This window comes from Trachypithecus francoisi, unplaced genomic scaffold (assembly GCF_009764315.1).
Source record: "Trachypithecus francoisi isolate TF-2019V2 unplaced genomic scaffold, Tfra_2.0 Lachesis_group1, whole genome shotgun sequence".
Taxonomy (NCBI): Eukaryota; Metazoa; Chordata; class Mammalia; order Primates; family Cercopithecidae; genus Trachypithecus; species Trachypithecus francoisi.
The window spans coordinates 137499820-137521821 of NW_022681454.1; the positions used below are offsets into that span (position 1 = coordinate 137499820).

Sequence of the window (22002 nt, forward strand, 5' to 3'; positions counted from 1 at the left end):
AGATCGAGACCATCCTGGCTAACACGGTGAAACCCCATCTCTACTAAAAAATACAAAAAAAAAAAAAAAACTAGCTGGGTGAGGTGGCGGGCGCCTGTAGTCCCAGCTACTCGGGAGGCTGAGGCAGGAGAATGGCATAAACCCGGGAGGCGGAGCTTGCAGTGAGCTGAGATCCGGCCACTGCACTCCAGCCCGGGCGACAGAGCGAGACTCCGTCTCAAAAAAAAAAAAAAAAAAAAAAGAGTTGCACACGGCAAACTATAAAATATTGCTAAAAGAAATGGACAGACTTAAATAAAAGATGTTCTGTGTTTATGGGTTGGAAGACTTAATGTTGTTAAGATAGAAAAACTCCCAAATTGATCTACATTTTCAACACAATACCTATCAAAATCCCAGCTGTCCTTTTTGCAAAAATTGGCTAGCTGGTCCTAAAATTCATATGCAACTTCAAGAGACTCAAAAAAGAACAAGAAAATTGGAGGACTCACACTTCCCAAGTTTAACTCACTGCAAAGCTACAGTAAGCAAGACAGTGCAGTACTGGCATAAAGACAGACATACAGATCAATGGACTAGATTTAAGAGTCCAGAAATAAATCCTAACATTTAAGGTCTATTAATTTTTAACAAGGGTGCTAAGATAATTCAATGGGGGAAAGAATAGTATTTTCAACAAATGGTGCTAGGACAACTGGATATTCATACGGAAAAGAATGAATTAGACTGTCACCTTCATCTCATACCACATAAAAAATTAACTCAAGGCCGGGTGCAGTGGCTTATGCCTGTAATCTCAGCACTTTGGGAGGCCTAGGCGGGTGTATCACGACGAGGTCAGGAGTTTGAGACCAGCCTGATGAACATGGTGAACCCCCGTCTCTACTAAAAATACAAAAATTAGCCAGGCATGGTGGTGCATGCCTGTAATCCCAGCTACTCAGGAGGCTGAAGCAGGAGAATCACTTGAACTGGGAGATGGAGGATTCAGCGAGCCGAGATCATGCCATTGCACTCTCCAGCCTGGGCGACAGAGTGAGACTCAGTCTCCAGGAAAAAAAAAAAAAAAAAAAAAAAAGAACCTCAAAATGACCTAACTATAAGAGCTAAAACCATAAACTCTTAGAAGAAAGTATAGGTATAAATCTTCATGTCATGAGAGCAGAGTGACAAAAGAAAAAATAGATAAACTGTTATTTCATTAAAATTAAATTTTTTTGTGCTTCGAAGGATACCATCAAGACAGTGAAAAGACAATGCACAGAATGGGAGCATTTTTAGAAAAAATCTGATAATCAATTTGTATCTCAAATATGTTTGAAACTTTTACAACTCAATAATTAAAAGATAACCCAATTAAGAGCAGGCAAAGGATCTGAGTACATATTTCAACAAAGAAGATATAGAAGTGGCCAGTAAGTGCATGAAAAAATGCTCAACATCATTATCCTTCAGGAGAATGTAAATCAAAATAATGTTTAACCTTTAAAAGGTTAAACATAGAGTTACCACACGAACCAGAAATTCCACTTCATTCATACATTCAAGAGAAATAGAAGCAGGTGTCCATATAAAAACCTGTATTTAAAAAATTTTTAAACTTTCTAATTTTCTAAATTTTAAATCTGTATTTTATTTTTTGAGAGAGGGTCTTGCTGAGTCACCCAAGCTGGGGTGCAGAGGTCTGATCATGGCTCACTGCAGCCTCAACCTCCCAGGCTCAGACGATCCTCCCATCTCAGATTCTTGAGTAGCTGGGACTCCATATGCATGCCACCACACCCAGTTAGTTTTAAAAAAATCTGTTTTGTAGAGATGGGGTCTCACTATGTTGCCTGGGTTGGTCTCAAACTCCTGGGCTCAAGTGATCATCCCGCCTTGGCTTCGCAAAGTGCTGGGATTACAGGCATGGGCCACTGTGCCCAGCCTACACAAAAACATGTAGATGAACATTCATAGCAGCATTATTCATAGGAACCAAAAAGTAGAAACAACCTAAATGTTTATCAACTGAAAAACGAATGAACAAAGTGTAGTATATCCATACAATGATATAATATTTGGCCATAAAAAGGAATGAAATGCTGATACATGCTACAGCATGATGGAACCTTGAACACAGTATGCTATGTGAAAGAAACCAGTCACAAAAAACTATATATTATATGATTCCATTTGTACAAAATGTCTAGCAACAGAAAGTAGTCTGGTGGTTGCCTGGGGCTGGGAGGCGGCTTGAGGGGAATGGAACTATCAGTCTGTATTTCCAAACACTTTATATCTATTTTCTAAATGGATAAAAGGTATGGGGTATTTTGGGGAGATGACAAATGTTCTATAATTGTGATCATTGTACAATTCTGTGAATATACTAAAAAAAAAAAAAAGCCACTGAATTGTACACCTTAACTGGTAAGTTGTGAATTGTATCTCAATAAAGATATCATAAAAATATATAAATGATATATATATTGACAGGGTATACACTCACATTTCATAATTCAGAAAATTGGAGTCCCAAGACTCCTGGACTGGCCCAGGCCTTGTCTCTGACAGTCACTAAGAGAGCTGGCCTCACCACTCACGCTTGCCCTGGAAAAGCCAACCCGGCTGACAGGGACGTAACGCTGGCTTTTGCTCTGTTGTTGTGGGAGAGATACTGTGATTTCTTGTCATCTCACCTGCATTTCATGTCAGTGGGTACAGACTTCAGGTCATGAGGCTGTCGCCCTAAGGGTCACAGGGAGCAGGTGAGACCCAAGTTGGGCTCTGGCCTGGAGCTGTGCTCTCTTCATGACAGGCTGGCCCTCAGGCGAACCCCATTCCTGGATGTGGAAATACGGGCTCAGTTATTGCCCCAAAAGAGGACTGCTGTTAAAGGAAATGCTGCCGTTAAAGGAAACGCTGGGTCTAACTCTCAACATTATCTCTGAGATAGGGCTGTGTACTATTGATGTATATACTAGTTTCCCGGTACTCGTCTTGAGTTTCATTTTCACTTAAAACACAGCTATAAATAACTTCTAATTTGAACAAGGAAGATGAAAATGGAACTCTGTTTACTCTGTCAGTGATGTGAATCTGGTTGTCAAGGTGACTAGTTCACGAAACACAGGGAAGACAAGAGAAGACTGGATGGTAATGATCTTCTTGGGTTTGAATTATAATTAGAGATGAGTTGACTCAAATTTAGGTTTCTAAATGAGGAGCTATGGCTGGTCTACTTAGGGAAAATGAGGCCAGGCACAGTGGCTCATGACTGTCATCGCAGCACTTTGGGAGGCTGAGGTAGGGGATTGATTGAGCCTACAAGTTTGAGACCAGCCTGGGCAACACAGCAAGATGCCTATTTCTACAAAAAGAAAGAAGGAAAGAAAAATGAAAAATAAGACATGTATTAAATAAATATAGAACAAACTAGTTTTACATGAAATAGACAAAACCAATTATTTTTCAGGATTATATGTCCCTATTTCTGAGACATTTATACATCTCATTATGGGCATTTACATCTACTTTTACAAAGAGCTATAGGTTTTTTTAAAGGCTTTCCTGTGAGTCTGGTAATTATTAATTTTAATATCACTTTCTAAGAATAAAAGCTTTTAATAATAGCATTTGTGTCAGACCATCTTAGGTTCAAATAAAAATATTCACATAAGCCTATTTAGAATGATTATATTTCAGGCTTCAATCTAGATAGAGCAACTGATTTACATGTGAAAGTAAAGTTAGTGAAACTAAGGAGTGCTCTGATGTCTGAGATACTAAAGATCCCCGAGACACACTCAGTGCTTCAGATGGGAGGCAGCAATGTGGGCTTAGCCTGAAGGATCTCTGCTTTCTGTAGCAGGGCTCAAAGATTTGATGTGACAGAATGATAGACAGGCACAAGAGCCAGTTCTGTGGACCAATAAAGATGGATACCTCTTCACCACTGGTCCATGGACGTGTCCCCTTCTGTCCTTCCTGGCATCTCTGGCTTGAAGTACAAGGTATGATCTGAGTAGGCTTTTATTTCCAGTGCAGACTCTGGCCTCACCTTTATGGTTCCAGTGATGACCAAAGACTTCAGGTGGTGGCAAAAATCAAACACCCGGGCCTTTTCATTCCTCTCATTTCTTTCCTCCCACTTCCCTACCCGATGACTGCTCTGAGGATGTGTCACACTTAAACATTCTCAATGAAGTTGACGTAGCTGGGAAAGGAAAAAAGAACTACCCAAGTCACAAAGTATTCTGCTCTTTTACTTCAGGTTCTCCTTTATTCCTAAATAGCCTGACTGAAGAAATGGAAGTACTTATAAAGACTCGAAGGATGGTGGCTTCAACATTTGGTCTGCTTCCTATGGGTCCTATAATTTTATAAAGGGAACAATAATTGAGGGACTTCAATACTCTGGTGAGGAAACATGATGTAGCTTTCAACTGGGGGATGCATATTTGAAAGAACCCCTGAGGCATGACTGAAGGCACAGAGAGGCCCTGGCGTGGAGTCCCACAGACTCTGACGCCAGCACTCCCAGCCCAGCGGCCGTACCTGACAGCAGCAGCCAGAGCTCCCCACGCATGCTCTCCGGGATGCCCTTCAACACCAGCTCCCGCGTTTTCTCTGTGCGGTACATGCAGATCCCTTGCCCATACTCAGCAAAGTGAATCTTCCAGGCTTGCTCTTTCAGAAACTCTTTGGCCTGAAAGGGATAATGAAACATTACGACATCCAAAGTACCCTGAGGATGGTAAGAGAAGAGTGATGGAAGGTCAGAACACGTTCCCTGCTGAATGGAGTGACAAGTTCCAGAAAGAACTCATGAGAAAAAGGAAGTCAGATTTTCTGGAGTTCTCTAATTTTACACATCTATCATGGCCTGCAGCTCTGCCACAAAGCTTTTGGGCCCAGAGTCAGAATCCTACTTACCTGATATTGTATTTATGGTTTTATGTCTACACCCCCAAGTGAAGGTAAGTTAATGATGTTTAAATATCTGAGAAATCAGGTATTTATTTGTTGGTTTAACTTAAGCAAGAGCGAAAAACCAAACAAGACCAAAAGAAGTCACCTGTACCCTCTGTAGCTCACCTCCTTCCATGAAGCCACTGTGAAAGTTATAATATATTTAGACCAAAATCTGCTTAATAGGAAAATCTCCATTTACACAGGCATGTGTGAATTTACTTATAGTAAAATATATTGTTAGTGGCATTGTTCAAATCTACAGAGTTTCATGGAAAAGTGAGAGGCACCCACCAATTTCGGGTTGAACTCCTCGGGAGACCGCCGCCGATACATGGTCATCAGGGTCTGTGTGGCTGTGGGGACGCTGTTGCCATTTAGGTTAAACTGGCGCTCTCCATCAGCATCAGAGCTCGTGCTTCTCTGGGGACTGGAGGAGACGAGGCTGCTGGGTCGAGAGTACACCTGTCAATACAGAGAGGAACAAGACATTGGGAGGACACGGGCAATATAACCTACTTCTTCAGTGTCTTCTGTATGGTTATCAAAAGCTCCATCATTTTTTCCCAGGATGTTTCTTGTTATGTGAAGAAACAGCAGAAAAGCAGCCAGCCATCATTCTGGCAGGGATTAGACAGGTGGCTGGGTCCCGGGTTGCAGCACTTCAATGCTCACAACAGGTTTCTGAATCTTCATGTTTTAGATGTATATTCGCAACAAAGTGCTTGCCCATTTGTTTATCTGATTTGCATGTATGCAAAGCATGTCATGGTTGAATCAGCAGCTATGGCTGCCTCATCACCCTATTGAGTTTCTGGTGCCTCAAAAATGCCCATATAAGCTTGGAGCAGGTGAATGGAGACAGGGATGTTATGTGTGAGCTTACCACCTTCAAAACATGTTTTATCTGCCAGTAACTTCCTCTAACCATTCAGCTAGTCGCCTGTCTTTTCAGGCCTCCAATTTTCCTGAATGTTGGTCCAGGGAAGAATTCCACAGGGACCCAATATATATTTTATCATAATAAAATCAACATAATGATTTGTATTTCAGGTTTGAGACTTTATTTAGTGACCTCTGTACCACTCTCAACAATGTCACTATATGGACCCAAGTCACTTGCTATGTAACTAGAACAGATTACTTAAGAATTTCTTCAAGTATAAAATAAAAGTGTTATTCCAGGTGATCTGTAAGGTTCCTTCCAAATCTATGACCCCAAATACAAAGTCCTTGAGATTTAAATGAGATATTGCTGAGATATCACTCTGGGCATCAGATGCAAAGCTGGAAGATCAAACAAAATGGGCAAGGAAGTGAACACACTTGGGCACAGGAAGAGCATAAACCAAAAATGCTTTCAGGTGTCTTCCACAGACCTCATCATCTGAACTGTTGTAGCTTCCTGCAAACTCCTTGTCAGAATATATTTTGGAAGTAGTCTGTTGTAGGAAATCTGAGATCCTTTGCACTAGAAAGTCTCTATCTTTCAAGTTGGCAAACAGGAAGGTCATCCTGTTTCGGGTGCTGATGGATAAGGGACTGGGGAGCACACTGGAGCTGTCTGCCTTTTCTACAATTGTCACCTGAAAAGAAGTGGGAAACAAAGAGCATTATTTTCCAAGAATTACCCAACAGTAGCCTATGAGCAGCACTAAAGGAGGAAGGTGGCACTTTCATTGTTCTGTAGGGACCACCTATATTTTATTGAGGCAAAACTGAGACTCTTTGACTCTGTTCCAGTAAAATAAAATAGTTCAAAACAATTAAATTGGAGATTATGGTAGAAACTGGAATCGTCTCGCTGGTTTTTCCAAATCAGTGGTTCAAAACTGGGACTTTTTTCCTCTCAGGAGACATCTGGTAACATCTGGAGGCATTCTGGGTTGTCACAAGTGGAGGGAAACTACTGGCATCTGGTAGTAGAGTCCCAGGGATGCTGCTAAACATCCTACAGTACACAGGACAGCCCCTGCCATCCCACTCCACCCCCATCCTACAGTACACAGGACAGCCCCTGCCATCCCACTCCACCCCCATCCTACGGTATGCAGGACAGCCCCTGCCATCCCACTCCACTCCCATCCTACGGAACGCAGGGCAGCCCCTGCCATCCCACTCCACCCGCATCCTATGGTACGCAGGACAGCCCCTGCCATCCCACTCTACCCCAGCGAAAGCCTGTCCCAAAATGTCAATAGCTCCCAGGTTGAGAAACCTTGCTATAAAGGAATTATTTGATTTTCATTAAAATTTCATGGAGCTATAAGAGAGAAGGCTCCTAGCTGCTTCATCAGCCATAAGAGACAGAAAACAACCCCAGGATACTGGTTCCTTTTACCAAGCTTAATGTTGGAATGGTTTTCAAAATACCACCAATCCTTCAAATGTTTCATTTAGACTCCAGGGCTTTTCATCCTTCACCTTTGACCACTGCAAAGTTTTAAAGGTTCTATTCTTAACAGACATGTAAAGAATGTAAACAGCTTAATTGCAACCCTATCTGAACTACCAGACCGTGTGTGTGTGCATGTGCACATGTGTGTGCCTACCACATTGGGCAAATGAAAGGAAAGGAAGACATCTGTTTTAGCTCTAAACTGAAGACATATATGGGTGATTTATAATAGGATTTTCATCAACTGGAAACTGGGATAAATACATTAAAACTTTTTAGCACATTAGAAAACAAATCTCAAGGCAAGCACTAGAAAAATGGTTTACTTGCAGCAGCTCTGACAATATACTTAAAGCTAAGAATTTTTCCCCTTCTTCATTTCTGCCTGCAAGCAGTCTAGACAGGTTAAACTTTAAGCTGTTCATTAGCATTTTCATGTGAAATATATTTCCTCCAAAGTACAACTTTAGAAACGTTTTCCCTACTGAAGACTAAGTAACCTATTGAAGTTGTCTAAAAACTCTTGCATGCCTAAAAAAACAAGTCTGCTTGGGGTCCATCGAGGGAAAAAGTGTAGCGTCTGACTTCTGTTTTCAGAATATATGTGTTAGAGTATATACAAGATTCCCTTAATATCTATATTAAATATATGTATTAATATATGACATATATAATATACACTATATATTAAACATACATTATAGAATATTAAAATATATATTAAAGGAATCTTCTGAGACACCTGAAGTTGTACATAAGGATTTTCTTTCTAATGAAATAAATGCTAGATAACAGAGGGAAATACCTCCTTTTCATGAAAATAATTTTCCCATAACACTTAAGGCATGTATTAAAGAATACTCATTTTTTAAAAATCCACAAAAGCCCCTCTTCTCACATCAAATTTTTACTAGCTCTTTTGGTCATGAGCTGTCTGGGATAAATGGAAAATGCCAAGGAGACGAAAGGTTAAATTATGTGTCTAAAACACAGATAGCTATGAGGATCTTGATAAAGTCAAAGCGAAAAATTCCTTCGTCTAGCTGGAGCATGTATACAGCAACAACAAAGCTCCCACATAAAACACATAAATGCTCACATGGCTTATAAAATGTTTCTCACTGATAAATGAGTTCTGGCAGAATTCTATCACAAAAGCTTCCTGCCACCAGGAAAGGAGAACAGTTACATCAGAGTGTTCTACAATATAACGCAACATATTTTCATGACCAATTTGAGTCATAAAAGACACTGCAACTTAATCAAGTCTTGATGTTTAATATGGAATACCGGAAAGTAATTTTGAATGAAACCAAATGCCAGACACGTGGCTCACGCCTGTCATCCCAGCGCTTTGGGAGGCCTGAGCGGTCAGATCACTTGAGCTCAGGAATTCAAGACCAGCCTGGCCAACACGACAAAATCCCGTCTCTACCATACTAAAAATACAAAAATTAGCCATGAGTGGTGGCACATGCCCGTAATTCCAGCTACTCAGGTGGCTGAGGCAGGAGAATTGCTTGATCCCAGGAGGTGGAAGAGGAGGCTGCAGTGAGCTAAGATTGTGCCACTGCACTCCAGCTTGGATGACTGTGTGAGACCCTGTATAAAAAAAAAAAAAAATTCCTTCTCTTGCTGGCTCAGTAATTTCTTCAAAATCTATAGCAACATGATCCTGGATAAATGCTTAGCATCTGTTGACTGGGTCTACCTAAAATCAATATGTAGAATGTATGTTAAAAACCTCCAGCTGGCTGGGCACGGTGGCTCATGCCTGTAATCCGAGCACTTTGGGAGGCCGAGGTGGGTGGATCACGAGGTCAGAAGATCGAGACCATCCTGGCTAACATGGTGAAACCCCGTCTCTACTAAAAATGCAAAAAAATTAGCCGAGTGTGGCAGTGTACGCCTGTAGTCCCAGCCACTTAGGAGGCTGAGGCAGGAGAATGGCGGAGCTTGCAGTGAGCCAAGATCGCGCCACTGCACTCCAGCCTGGGCAACAGAGCGAGACTTTGTCTCAAAACAAAACAAAACAAAACAAAACAAAAACCTTCAGTTAATATTTCAGCTTATTTATTTAAAAAAATTAAGTGAAACAATTCTCGGTCTACACAATCCTAAAAGTGGACATTCCGTGTAGGATGTAATGTTCCCAGGGATGTCAAGCAGCCTGACGTGGTTCTGAAAGGTACCCAGCTCACGTGGAGGGCACTCTCCACTCAGACCCCACGTGGATGGTGGAGACGCCCCCATTGCTCTTCTGACACTATTGTTACCTAAAGGTAATAGAAATTACATGAAGTCTTTTGCTTCTTTCATTAGTTGGGGTGGGGCTCTACCATTAATACATCTCAGAGTCATCAGTTCAAAGAAAAGGCACTGCAGTCTCACTGAACGCTTCTTTAAAGCTGCGTCTTCCAACCACAACAAGCTTGATTTCTAAATTCTACCTCTGCAGATTGCCTCTCTTCTGATTTACCCTGAAATATAGTCATATTTATTATTATCTCTGCTCTGCTAGAGAAAACAAGCAAGCAGAAGAGAGGGTGAGAATATTAATCACCATTCTCTCAATTCCTCCAAGATTTCAACAGTGCATTCTAAATCACACTAAAACGTAAACAGAGCAAGGCGGCTCCAACACCCAGGAGGTGGTGACCAGAAGGACCAGCAGGACAGCAGATGTCTTCATAGCGGCTTCCAGACCCTTTCTGCTCCTCATTTCCCTTTGGATAAACTTAGAGTGATGACTCATTCAGGTCATAAATAGCACATTCATGGTATTCTTAATCCCAGAATTGGTTTCCTTAGTCGGTACAGGTAATGCTGCTTTACTACATTTGGGTAGCACTTGATGAAGAAAATTACATTCAGAATTAGGTGAAGAAAATTATGTTTAGTAACCTCCTATAGCAAAAACTACTAAGAAGGTAAATTTGGGCCAGGCGCGGTGGCTCATGCCTGTAATCCCAGCACTTCGGGAGGCCGAGGTGGGCAGATCACAAGGTCAGGAGATTGAGACCATCCTGGCTAACATGGTGAAAAACCCCGTCTCTACTAAAAATACAAAAAATTAGCCGGGCGTGGTGGCGGGCACCTGTAGTCTCAGCTACTTGGGAGGCTGTGGCAGGAGAATGGCGTGAACCCTGGAGGCAGAGCTTGCAGTGAGCCGAGATTGTGCCTGCACTCCAGCCTGGGCGACAGAGCGAGACTCTGTCTCAAACAAACAAAAGAAGAAGGTAAATTTGGTAGAAAAACTTACAAAATACATTTCACAGTCAAATGTAAAACTGTTACATTTTTCCTGTCAGAATTTACCCACAACATATCTTGGCCTCAAATATGTTATAATTCCAGTTAGTTGACCTTATGATAAGGAGAACTAGATTTGTCAGTTGCCTAACATTTTTCATTCTTTCTGATTCACAGTTTGACTTCTGTTTGCAATTTATAACTTAAGGAAAATTATACTTACGTTTGGGAGAAAACTAGGAGCAACGAAAAGGTCCCATCATAGCTAACTGAATAAATTATGTATGTACTTTATGGAATAAACTGCAGGATTTAAAATTTAATTGTGATATGGATGCGATGGTGTATGCCTGTAATCTCAGCTACTCATAGGACTAAGACAGGAGGCTCATTTGAGCCCAGGAGTTGTCTAGTCTGTGTAATAGAGCAAGGCCCCCTATCTCTTAAAAAAATTACATTGTAGAAGAATATATATACATAAAAATATTTATATAAAAAATGTATATATATATTTAATCTTTTATTTTTTAGAGATAAGGTCTTGCTCTGTCACCCAGGCTAGAATGCAGTGGTTGGATCATAGCTCACTGTGATCTCAAACTCCTGGGCTCAAGTGTTCCTCCCACTTCAAGCCTCCCAAGTAGCTAGGACTATAGGCACACGTCACCATCCCCAGCTACTTTTTTAAAAGTTTTAATTTTTTGTAGAGATGGGACCTTGCTATGTTTCCTAGGCTGGTCTTTGAACTCCTGGCCTCAAGCAATCCTCCTGCCTTGGCTTCTCAAATTTCTGGGATTACAGGTATGAGCCACCACATCTGGCCTATAGAAGAATATTTAATGATTTGAAGGACACTTTAAGATATATTCAATGTTAAAGGAAATAAATAAAAATAAAAATTCCCTATAAAGTTTTACCTCTAAATTACATAAATGACATATACACAGCAATGCAGAGAAAAAACTAGAAAGCTGTGTAATAGAATGTTAACAGTGGTCCTCTCTGAATAGTGGAACTATGGGGGACTTTTTTCTTTTTATTTGTACTTTTACAAATTCTGGGATAAAGACATATTACTCTTAAAACAAGAAAAGAAGAAGTAACTACACCTAATTAAAAAGAAGAAGAAAAAGAAGGCAGAGAGAAACCTGAATCCTTTGCTAAAGGGATGTTAGCAAGGGGACAATCCTGACCAAATATCCAAAGCTTCCGGCCACCTTAGCTTCCCTAAAGGACCAGGGTAGGCTGGAAGAGGTCAGGTTAGAAACTGCAGGGCTGCTGGCCCCTGCATTGCCCTTTCTCTGATATCCTAACCTGGGGTCTTTGTCAACTGCAAGCCTCATGGCAAAGCTTCCAGACAAGTACCAGAGTAAGCTATCATCCTGGAGTTAGGATGGAACCCACCTCCACCCCAGAACGATAATAATGTTTCTTAGACTTTACTGTGCATAAGAATTGGCCTGTAAATTTATTAAAGCTCGCAGAGATACAGATTCAGAAGACCTGGGATGGACTCAGGGAGCTACCACTGTGAGCAGCAGCACGATGGTTCTAACACAGGAAATCAGCGGAGCAGAGCCGAACAAACATATGGCTTTCTGACTCACAACCTAGACCGTCTCCTTGAGACCAGGGTGCCCTCAGACTGTGAGCCAGGTACAGTAAACACGTTTCCTAGTTTCTATATTTGATGCTTTGACATCGTGGGGGCCTTGCTGACCCTGGAGGGATTACCCTTCCCAGAGCTAGCCAGTTTCCAGAAAATTGCTTTCAAAGCAAATCAACCAACCTGGAGACCACACCTCAACCACTTCCTTTACTGAATGCTCACACTCAAGACTACTATTTCCCTGCCCTTTCTAACCCAGGGACAATTAGGGACATCCCCTATGCCCCAGAGCCCACCAAAACTGTTCCAACTATCCAAGCCTAAGCCTGTTTACTCGGTGTGGCCCATTTCTTCCCTTGAAATCCCATAAAGGATCTTGCCCACATTTTCTTTCCCTCTTGCCTCCTCTGACCATGGTGCTTCCACGTGTGGCCCAGCACATAGTGTGGCATGCCCTTGCCTCTCAGGATCTGTGTATAAAACAAGCTATTTCTATAGCACTCACTCCCTGATTGCTGGCCTCATCAAGCCTGAATTGTAATAAAACCTACATTTAGGCCAGTCACAGTGGCTCATGTCTGTAACCCCAGCACTTTGGGAGGTCAAGGTGGGTGGATCACCTGAGGCCAGGGGTTTGAGACCAGCCTGTCCAACACGGTGAAACTCTGTCTCTACTAAAAATACAAAAATTAGCTGGGCATGGTGGCAGGTGCCTGCAATTCCAGCTACTCAGGAGGCTGAGGCAGGAGAATCACTTGAACCTGGGGGGTGGAGGTTGCAGGGAGCTGAGATCATGCCACTGCTCTCCAGCCTGGGTGACAGAGTGAGAATGTCTTTAATAAAATAAAATAAAAACAAAACCTACATTAAAAAACCCCACGCTGCTTCTAGAAGAAGAGATCTCATAGGTCCCAGAGTCACAGCAGTGACAACAAATGATAAAGAGTGCAGCTGCCACCAAAGACACACGAACACTCTCCTGTGTTCAAAAGCCAATCAATTGTTGGTGAAAAATTACTCCTGGTTCACCCTGGAAAGTATTACAAATGAAACTTAAAATATCAATTTTTATCAGACACTTACCTCACGGAGAGGGATAATGAGGCTACATAAGTTCTCCTCCTTGCTGGTAAAACAGATGTAATTTGTGGACACAAACATCTGCCCCAAAATGTGCATTTTGTTAAATGGAGTCCAGAGGGTGCAGTCTGTGTGGCCATCTAATTTTTCATCTTTGGGCAGCCGGAAAAGCGCACGGTATCTCTCACTCTTTGCCCTGGCATCAAGATCACTGGAAAGCAATAATTATTATTCACGTAAGAAAAATGTTTCCATACCTTCTAAATTATGCAGCAGCGGAAGATCCCCCGGCCCATTTTTCCCCTCCTCGATCTTGCTAGACTCATCCCCGCCTTCTCAGCTTTCTTTATACTGGAGTTAACCCCAACCTAATGACCCAAAAGCATCATAAAATTATCTTACCATATTTCAGTCCCTTGCATAGTCACTTACCATCAATGTCTGTAAATGTTAAAGAATCATAGCAAAAATAAGCCTCAACAGGAAACTCCTCCTCTTTCTAAAGAAATGCAATACACTCTAAAGAGGTCACTGCATTTCCTCTTATCCAAGCACTTTGTGGGGGGACCTTATCTTTTAAGACCTAATGAGAATGCAAACCAGCCATATGAATCCACCGGGCCTCACTGTTCACCCCAAATCAATAACAAAACTGCATGAAAAGACACAGAAACAACTTACCTTGGGCAACTAAGGCTTCTGACCTTAGCTGGGTCTTCTGTTAACTAGTATCTTGTCTCTAATGAGTTCTTTGTTCTTGCTTATCATGTCAGTTATTTAAACCTCTCCCCTCAAGCTTCTACCTGACATCAGGCTCTTGATGGTCTAGTTTCTGACTTCACAGAGCAAAGGGCCATGATGCAGAAGCTCCCTCCAATTCCCTCCCTTCTGTCTCCAAAGTCACCTCCATCCTCACCTACTGTTACTTCCTCTCTGTTCCAAAGGAAGAGGTAGTATATCAGGACACACAAGCATCCTTTCCATGCTTTCTCTACAAAATATCAGTTTTTAAATTATCAATTTTCTTACAGCTTTATCTCTATGTCCCTTCCTGTCCCCACACCTACCCTCACCAAAATACTCTTCTCATCTGCCTCCTTCATTTGATTCTATGTCCAATCTTTTTCATTCTAAAAAAAAAGCAATCCTCCCCTCCTTTACCACTGAATTTCTTGAAAAAGAAGTCTGTATTTGCCTAATTCCCTTTACTTGTCTTTTTTAATTTGATCCGCCGCAGTAGCAGCATCTATCTTTTTTTTTTTTTTTTTTTTTTTTTTTTTTTTGAGGCGGAGTCTCGCTCTGTCGCCCGGACTGGAGTGCAGTGGCCGGATCTCAGCTCACTGCAAGCTCCGCCTCCCGGGTTTCCGCCATTCTCCTGCCTCAGCCTCCCGAGTAGCTGGGACTACAGGCGCCCGCCACCTCGCCCGGCTAGTTTTTGTATTTTTAGTAGAGACGGGGTTTCACCGTATTAGCCAGGATGGTCTCGATCTCCTGACCTCGTGATCCGCCCGTCTCGGCCTCCCAAAGTGCTGGGATTACAGGCTTGAGCCACCGCGCCCGGCCAGCAGCATCTATCTTACACTGCTCTTTTGAAACATGTCTCAAATCACCAAGGACATCTTAATTACAAAGACCTCTGGTCAGATTTCAACTACCCAATGTACATCAATGATTTCCAATTTCGTATATCTTACTGCACTGATCTCCAATCAGATGAGCTACAGGCACCTCAATTCAACATAATCAAAACTGACCTACAGTATCCCTTGGACATGCTCTTCCTTCTCTCATTCCCTGTGTTGACGAAGGATAATTCCAGGCACACAGGGCATCAACTTTCCATCACTCTCTCTCTAGCTCTGCTCTCACATTCAGACTTTGAGTCTTCTCTGCAGCCTCTCCTCATCCCCTGCCCTGCCACCTCCTAGCCATGTGACAAAGTTACTTCTCTCTGTGTTTTCCCTTGTGCTTCCCCCATCATCATCTTCCCTCTGGCTGAAATATCCAGGTATGGATATGTACCTGCACAGGTAATTCTATCACCTCTTCAGAGCCCAGCTCAAAGCACCCTCCACTGAGAGGCCTTTCTTACACACTCTTCCCCACCTGGGCTGAGGCTAACACTCCCCATGTGTACACCCACAGCACTCTCTTCATAGGACCAGAAGACTGCCTACTGCCTTGTGTTACAGCAGGTCATGTCTGTCTCACTTTCTGAACTGGTAGCACCTCAGCTAGTCTTTTTTAGTTTTGTATCTATACACCGAAAAGTGTTCAGAACCCTTGAAGTTGGTCAGAAAAGGTTACACTGAATAAATGAATGGGTGAGTTTCTCATTTCTAAAGTCTGGAAGACTCAAGGTCTCCATCACACACCGTTTTAGAGCAGACACTTTTTTAGGAGATTTCCTTTTGAGTTTGGGCAGGGATCTATCTTGTTCAAATCCCTCGTTGTCTAAGAGTTGCCTCATGGCTATGTTGGCGAGCTGCTCCATTAACTTGAAGGTCTCGTTGATGTTGAGGAATACAGAGAAGAAATGCTCACTGGACCGTGTGCTCACTTTGATCACATCAGGCAGAAGCAGGGTGGCATTCTTCTCGAGTTGAGTGATGTCTACCCACCGGATGACCAGTTTTGCTGAGCACAAGGAACAAACCTGGGTCAACATCTGATTCCTGAAAATTCTTTCAAGATACTGCAATCTTACAACCCCACTCCCCCATCCCACTGAACTCCTTTGAATTTATAATACCATATTTGTTTTGCTTGTTTACGAGGTAAATCTGAGCCATGTGAATTCTGAGGTCAGAATTATAGATTTAATCCAGGTCTACTTAATTAATTACACCTTTAGTGAATCTTTATTACTTAGTGACCATTTTGAACTGAAAAATAATTAAATTCACTTAAGTAGTAAAAAAAAATTAGTATTGACTTAGTTATAACTATAGATTTATTTCTGATATTTTGATGCGGTTTATGAGTTCAGGGCAAACCTCAGTAGACTTTCCAAAGTTTCCTACTGAAATTTTAGATGACTTACCTTCCCTTCCCATAAGAAAAGAATAAAAGCAAAGGTGGTTAATGCTGAGGTACATCCAACCCTGACGGGGGACCTTCCCCTTCCAGTAGCTGCAAGAGTAATAGTTGACAAGTTTCTCTTCCTCTGGCATCCCAAACAGCCTGTGAAATTTCACAATGGCTTCTTTAAACTTCTCCGTGTCATCATCTTCCTTTACATCATTGATTTTGTTGTATTCTGCAATGATGCCCTAATAAGGGACAAAACACAAAAGCACACAACTGGTATTAATACGACTAGAGATGTACATATTCCAGAAGAAAAAATTTCTAAGGCTAGAATTAAAAAAAAAAAAAATGAGGAATGCTCTTCAATGGCAACCCCCAAATTCTAAGCCAATTAACAAGTAGTATTTGTGTACTAAAATATTTTCACATAATATAGATTTTATTATACTTTCATTGGTGCTAATTTTGTTAAGTTTACTAGGAATGAAGCCTATAGTTTTACTTTACAAATGAAGAGATACAAAGATTTTGCTAGTCCTAGTGTTTTTACTGAGCTTATTATGGTAGAGTTGTCTCAAAAGTCAACTTCCGCCTTTCTCCAAGATCGATAAAAATTCATCATGTATGAGCAAGCGAGGAAAGAAAGACCAAACACATGTCACTAACTGACACTCAGCTCCACATTCACTGTCTCAGGGCCATGAAAAACACTGGGGAGCCTATACGGAAAAACAAGTAATCATTTGAGCAGAAAAGGGGGTAGATATGAGAGCAAAAATTATATTAGACACAGGATTTTTGGATAGTTAGACAGGAAATGAAACATCTGCATAGCAAGTGACCAGGTTAATCTACCATTCGATCGTTATAATAACTTGAGAAGCCATTTCACTGTTACCCAGTTCCTCTGTAATTCCCTGAAAATTGGCTTCTACATATATCTTGACAGAAAATGTTCCCTTGAAATCCACCTTTGACTTTGTAATCCTCAAATCCCTCCCGCCTCATCTTCATTTTCTCTGATCTCAAGGAAGAACTGAAAATGCATGACCTTTAGAGCATGTAAGTCTTGGGTTTGTCTTCCCACTGCATCACTCTGTACCTGTGTAGCTTTGGCCAACTTCTCAGATTCTCATTGACGTGACTAAGCCCTCTGTAGCCCAAGGACAGAAAATTGCAATGGCCTCCTCATACCTAGAATTCCTGCTTTCTGGCTCTTAAAGCTTCTAGTGCATCCTTGATGCTCCCTGAAAATTTGTCTTCCTAAAATGGATTTGACCACAAAAATCTTACCAAAATCCTGAGCGGTTTCCAACCACAACCAGTATAAAGTCTGAAAATCTAGATCATGTACACTTTGTTTTAATATTTTAATTTTTATTTTTATTGCAGACTGGCTGCTCCTTGTGAAGCAGAGTAACCCACAGGCAATGTGCCCAGAGTAGCCTAAATCCATGTACATTTTTGGATCCAACCAATGCTGCAACTTTTTCTCATTGTACTGTGTCTGACCCAAATGTCCCATCAGGAACTGTGCTGCAGCCAGCCTGAGGCACCCTTGGGGCCTGAATATGTCATTTCTGCACTTTCCCACCTTCTTGCCTGTGGTCCTCCCATTCTACATGCCTAAAATCTGGAATCAGACTGTTCTGTTTCGTGAATCCTACCAAGTCCCTAAGTCTCCTGTGAGCCTTTTCTCAACTATCATTCTTTTCCCCCCACATGATGTTGATTCTCTCTGCATTATGTATTGAAATCATTTCCTGAGTCTTATTTCCACTGCAGACCTTTTACCCTGTTGCTGGTAGTTGTGATGCTGCTGAGTGGATGGCAGGAGAAAGGGCTTCAGTCTCCTGTAATCTCTGTCACTGCTCAATTTTAGTTAAAAGGATAGAATAGCTCCTTCCCAGGTTCTACAGGACAAAGGATAGAATAGCTCCTTCCCAGGTTCTACAGGTCTTTCTACAGGTTTCACATAATATAAAATAGGTCATTCCAGTTCTAGGCAACAGCTTCTTATGACTTTGGAAAATCCTATCATATCAGATATTCAATATAAATTTAAATATGCAAAAGAACATTGACGGGTAATTTATAGAAAGGAGAAATTTAACTTAGCAAACATGTTGTTTACTTAGTAAACAACAACTGTAACAGCAAATGGTGGGCTTACTATGCAAGCACAGCCCCAAGACAAGTCTTCATCCTGTTCTAACAAAACCATCCCAAAGTCCCTCTACACAGTCCAGGAATTACTATATAATAGCTTCTCAAATGGCATCCTGATAATACTCTCCACACTCTAATTTACTTTATATGGTCACTTTTCTGAAATAGAGATCTGACTATAGCATTCCCACCTTAAAATCTTCCACAGGCTATCAGTGAAAGAGAAAAGAAGTCTGCACTGAATCTTAACCCATAAAATCTGCTCTCAACCTTCCCAAGTCAACCTTTCCAGGTCCAGCATAAATACCACCCTCCCTGTGAAACCAGCCCCATTCCAAATGGGTTCTAAGCATTCTCACGTCTATGTGGTCTTAATTTACATGCTGACGGAAAATAGCATGTTTATGTGTCCTTCTACAACTGAATATGAATTCCAAAGATAAAAAGAGTGTCTTGATCACTTTAATCATCAATATCTAGCACCTAAAAGATGTTCAAAATTATTAAATGAATCCATGTTGTTTTTCCAAATTAAAAGATCTCTTAAGGGGCCATATCTTAAGTCTTTATTGTATAATCCAGTGTTGTAGATTTCTAAATGTAAAATTGTTTTGGAGTTAGCAATGCCTGAATAATTAGGTACCAAGTTGCTAATTTCTGTTCCTCGGTCATACTGGAGGGCATTAAGGATAGCAATAGAAGTAGCAACATGCTTCCCTGGAAAAATATCTAAAATAAGGATATTTTCCTCTAATTACTATTGATATCACTCCACCAAGAGAACAAAGACATTAAGCTCAATGAAGGCCAGGAGGGAGCTCAATTTTGGACCCAGACTATTCTAGGGACAAACAGGCATTGGTAGTGTTACTTTAAGAAATTCAGACAACTGAAGGCAGCATGAGGGCATGGGACCTGTGGGTGGGAAGGAGAAGTCAATTCAGAAGGGAAGAGGGATGAAAAATGCCTTTCGCAGTTGGCAAATACACCTATGGCCTATGTGACATTTCAAAGTTGTCAGTGCCTTTAGAGAAGGATCAAAAAACATCTACGAATGAAAGATTAAATAAATGAATGAGCACATAAAAATAACTGAATGAGAACCCGCTAACAGAAAGCAGCAGCTGGGCCTCCAGGGAATCATCAAAGGCTAACAACTCAGGGTAAGCCTGCAAACCCTCAAGAGGGCTAACATGCTACTCTCCTGGGTCACTGCAGTAGCACTCTTATCTAAAGTCAAAATGAGCAGAATTTGAGAATGAGTGACACATAACAAACCAAATAAAAGCTACACATTTTGAGCAGAACTATGCTATCTAAAGATCTACTAAATACCACATTTCTAGAATGCTCATTGAATTTTTTTTTTTTTTTTGAGATGGAGTTCTGCTCTTGTTGCCTAGGCTAGAGGGCAATAGCTTGATCTCAGCTCACTGCAACCTCCACCTCCTCGCCTCCTGGGTTCAAGCGATTCTCCTGCCTCAGCCTCCCGAGTACGTAGGATTACGGGCATGCAGCACCACACCTGGCTAAATTTTTTTGTATTTTTAGTAGAGATGGGGTTTCTGCATGTTGGTCAGGCTGGTCTCGAACTCCTGACCTCAGATGATCTGCCCACCGTGGCCTCCTAAAAATGCTAGGATTACAGGCAAGAGCCACCGCGCCCAGCCCGCTCATTGAAATTTTAAAGAGAAAATGCTTTTATATATGAGAGTAAATACAGCCAAGAACCATCACTCAGAAACACTCCAGGGTCTAATATACTAGTATCAACAGACAAGGCCTTGCCAGCTCATTTCAACAGTGAGGCTAATAGTCTCCATAAGGCTAATATCCCAACTTTCTCAACTCTAAGAAAGGAAATAATCCAGAATGTAGAACCTTTTCTTAGTTGGCTATAATTTTTTAGCCAGGTAGACTAGAATATGGAACAAAGGATAGAATAGCTCCTTCCCAGGTTCTACAGGTCTTTCTACAGGTTTCACATAATATAAAATAGGTCATTCCAGTTCTAGGCAACAGCTTCTTATGACTTTGGAAAATCCTATCATATCAGATATTCAATATAAATTTAAATATGCAAAAGAATATTGACAGGTAATTTACAGAAAGGAGAAATTTAACTTAGCAAACATGAAAAACTATTCAACCCCATAATAACCAAAGACAAAACTAAAACATTAAGGCCTTAACTTCTACCTATTATATTTGAAAAACAATTTAAACAACCAAAATGCTGAAAGCAAGCAACGGTGTAATCACACAGAGATTTTAATATACTGACAATATCTACTAAGGTCTATTAAAAATACTTAAACTACTTAACCCATTCATTCAAATTTTGTAATCTATCCCAAAGGGGGAAAAACACAGCCTGTGGGTAAAGTTATACTATTTGAACAAAAGTATTAACTGGATTTTTATTTGTACCTGCCATCCACTAGTCTAGAAGCTAAGGTGACTTCTAGAAAGACAGAAATGGTAAAGTCAATTAGGGAATAATAACTAAAAATTATATAACAATATTGTAGATACCGATCAAGAAAAAAAGAAGAGAACAAAATTATATGTACATGAGACTACTATTATGACAATATGCATATTAGAAGTGGGGAGGCTGGGCATGGTGACTCAGGCCTGTACTTTCATCACTTTGGGAAGCTGAGGTGGGTGGATTGCTTGAGCCTAGAAGTTCAAGACCAGCCTGGGCAACGTAGTGAGACTCTGTCTCTAATAAAAAAAAATAAAACAAATAGTTAAGAAAAAGGAGGTCTGGTTAGAAATACACAAAATGCTACATAAGTTGTTTGGATTAAGGTTGCATCTGTAGTTAACTATTACAGTTATAATTTATAAAAGCTAATTAGGTCTTAAATAACTTTGTTGGTTCCCTTGATTACTGGACAATATGTGAAAACTTAAACCATTCATTTGCACATGAATGACATTCTTTCACACATAACTGCATTAATAGCAAATCACTCCTCATAATTGGTTTCAGGGGAATTAAATCTGACATTTTTGGTGTAATACAAACAAAAAGGAAAATGCCTGTTTGACATAATTGGTCCTTGTTTGTTTTACTCGTTTCTCCTGGCTATTGTCACTTCTAAGCTTTAGTTTCTTCCTACAGCTCTTTTTTTCTTTTTTTGAGACAGAGTCTCACTCTGTTGCCCAGGCTGGAGTGCAGTGGTGCAATCATGGCTCACTGCAGGTTTGATCTCTTGAGGCAGGAGAATCGCTTGAACCCAGGAGGCAGAGGTTGCAGTGAGCAGAGATCGCACCACTGCACCCTAGCCTGGGCAACAAGGGCGAAACTCTGTCTCAATAAATAAATAAATAAATGGGGACTATGACAAGGACAAAGGAGGCAATTTGTAGGGGCTCCCTCTAAATCTGGGATAGTGTGAGCACCAAAATAATTAAGTCCAGTAACGAAACATATACAACTGGAAAATATAGGAATCCATGAGTCCATATCAATCATCAATAAATAATAAATAAATGGAGG

The 22002-nt window shown here is 41.0% G+C and overlaps 1 protein-coding gene across 1 annotated transcript in view; it reads right to left on the minus strand.

Annotated features, from left to right (window-relative positions):
• TBC1D9 (TBC1 domain family member 9) overlaps window positions 1-22002 on the minus strand; it is a 139699-nt gene that overhangs the window by 43677 nt on the left and 74020 nt on the right. The window contains exons 4-9 of the mRNA XM_033215332.1: window positions 16336-16564; window positions 15668-15929; window positions 13296-13503; window positions 6333-6539; window positions 5248-5418; window positions 4540-4690 (exon numbers count right to left, since the gene is read on the minus strand). Coding sequence (XP_033071223.1) covers window positions 4540-4690; window positions 5248-5418; window positions 6333-6539; window positions 13296-13503; window positions 15668-15929; window positions 16336-16564 — 1228 coding nt within the window. The remainder of the gene's footprint in view (window positions 1-4539; window positions 4691-5247; window positions 5419-6332; window positions 6540-13295; window positions 13504-15667; window positions 15930-16335; window positions 16565-22002) is intronic.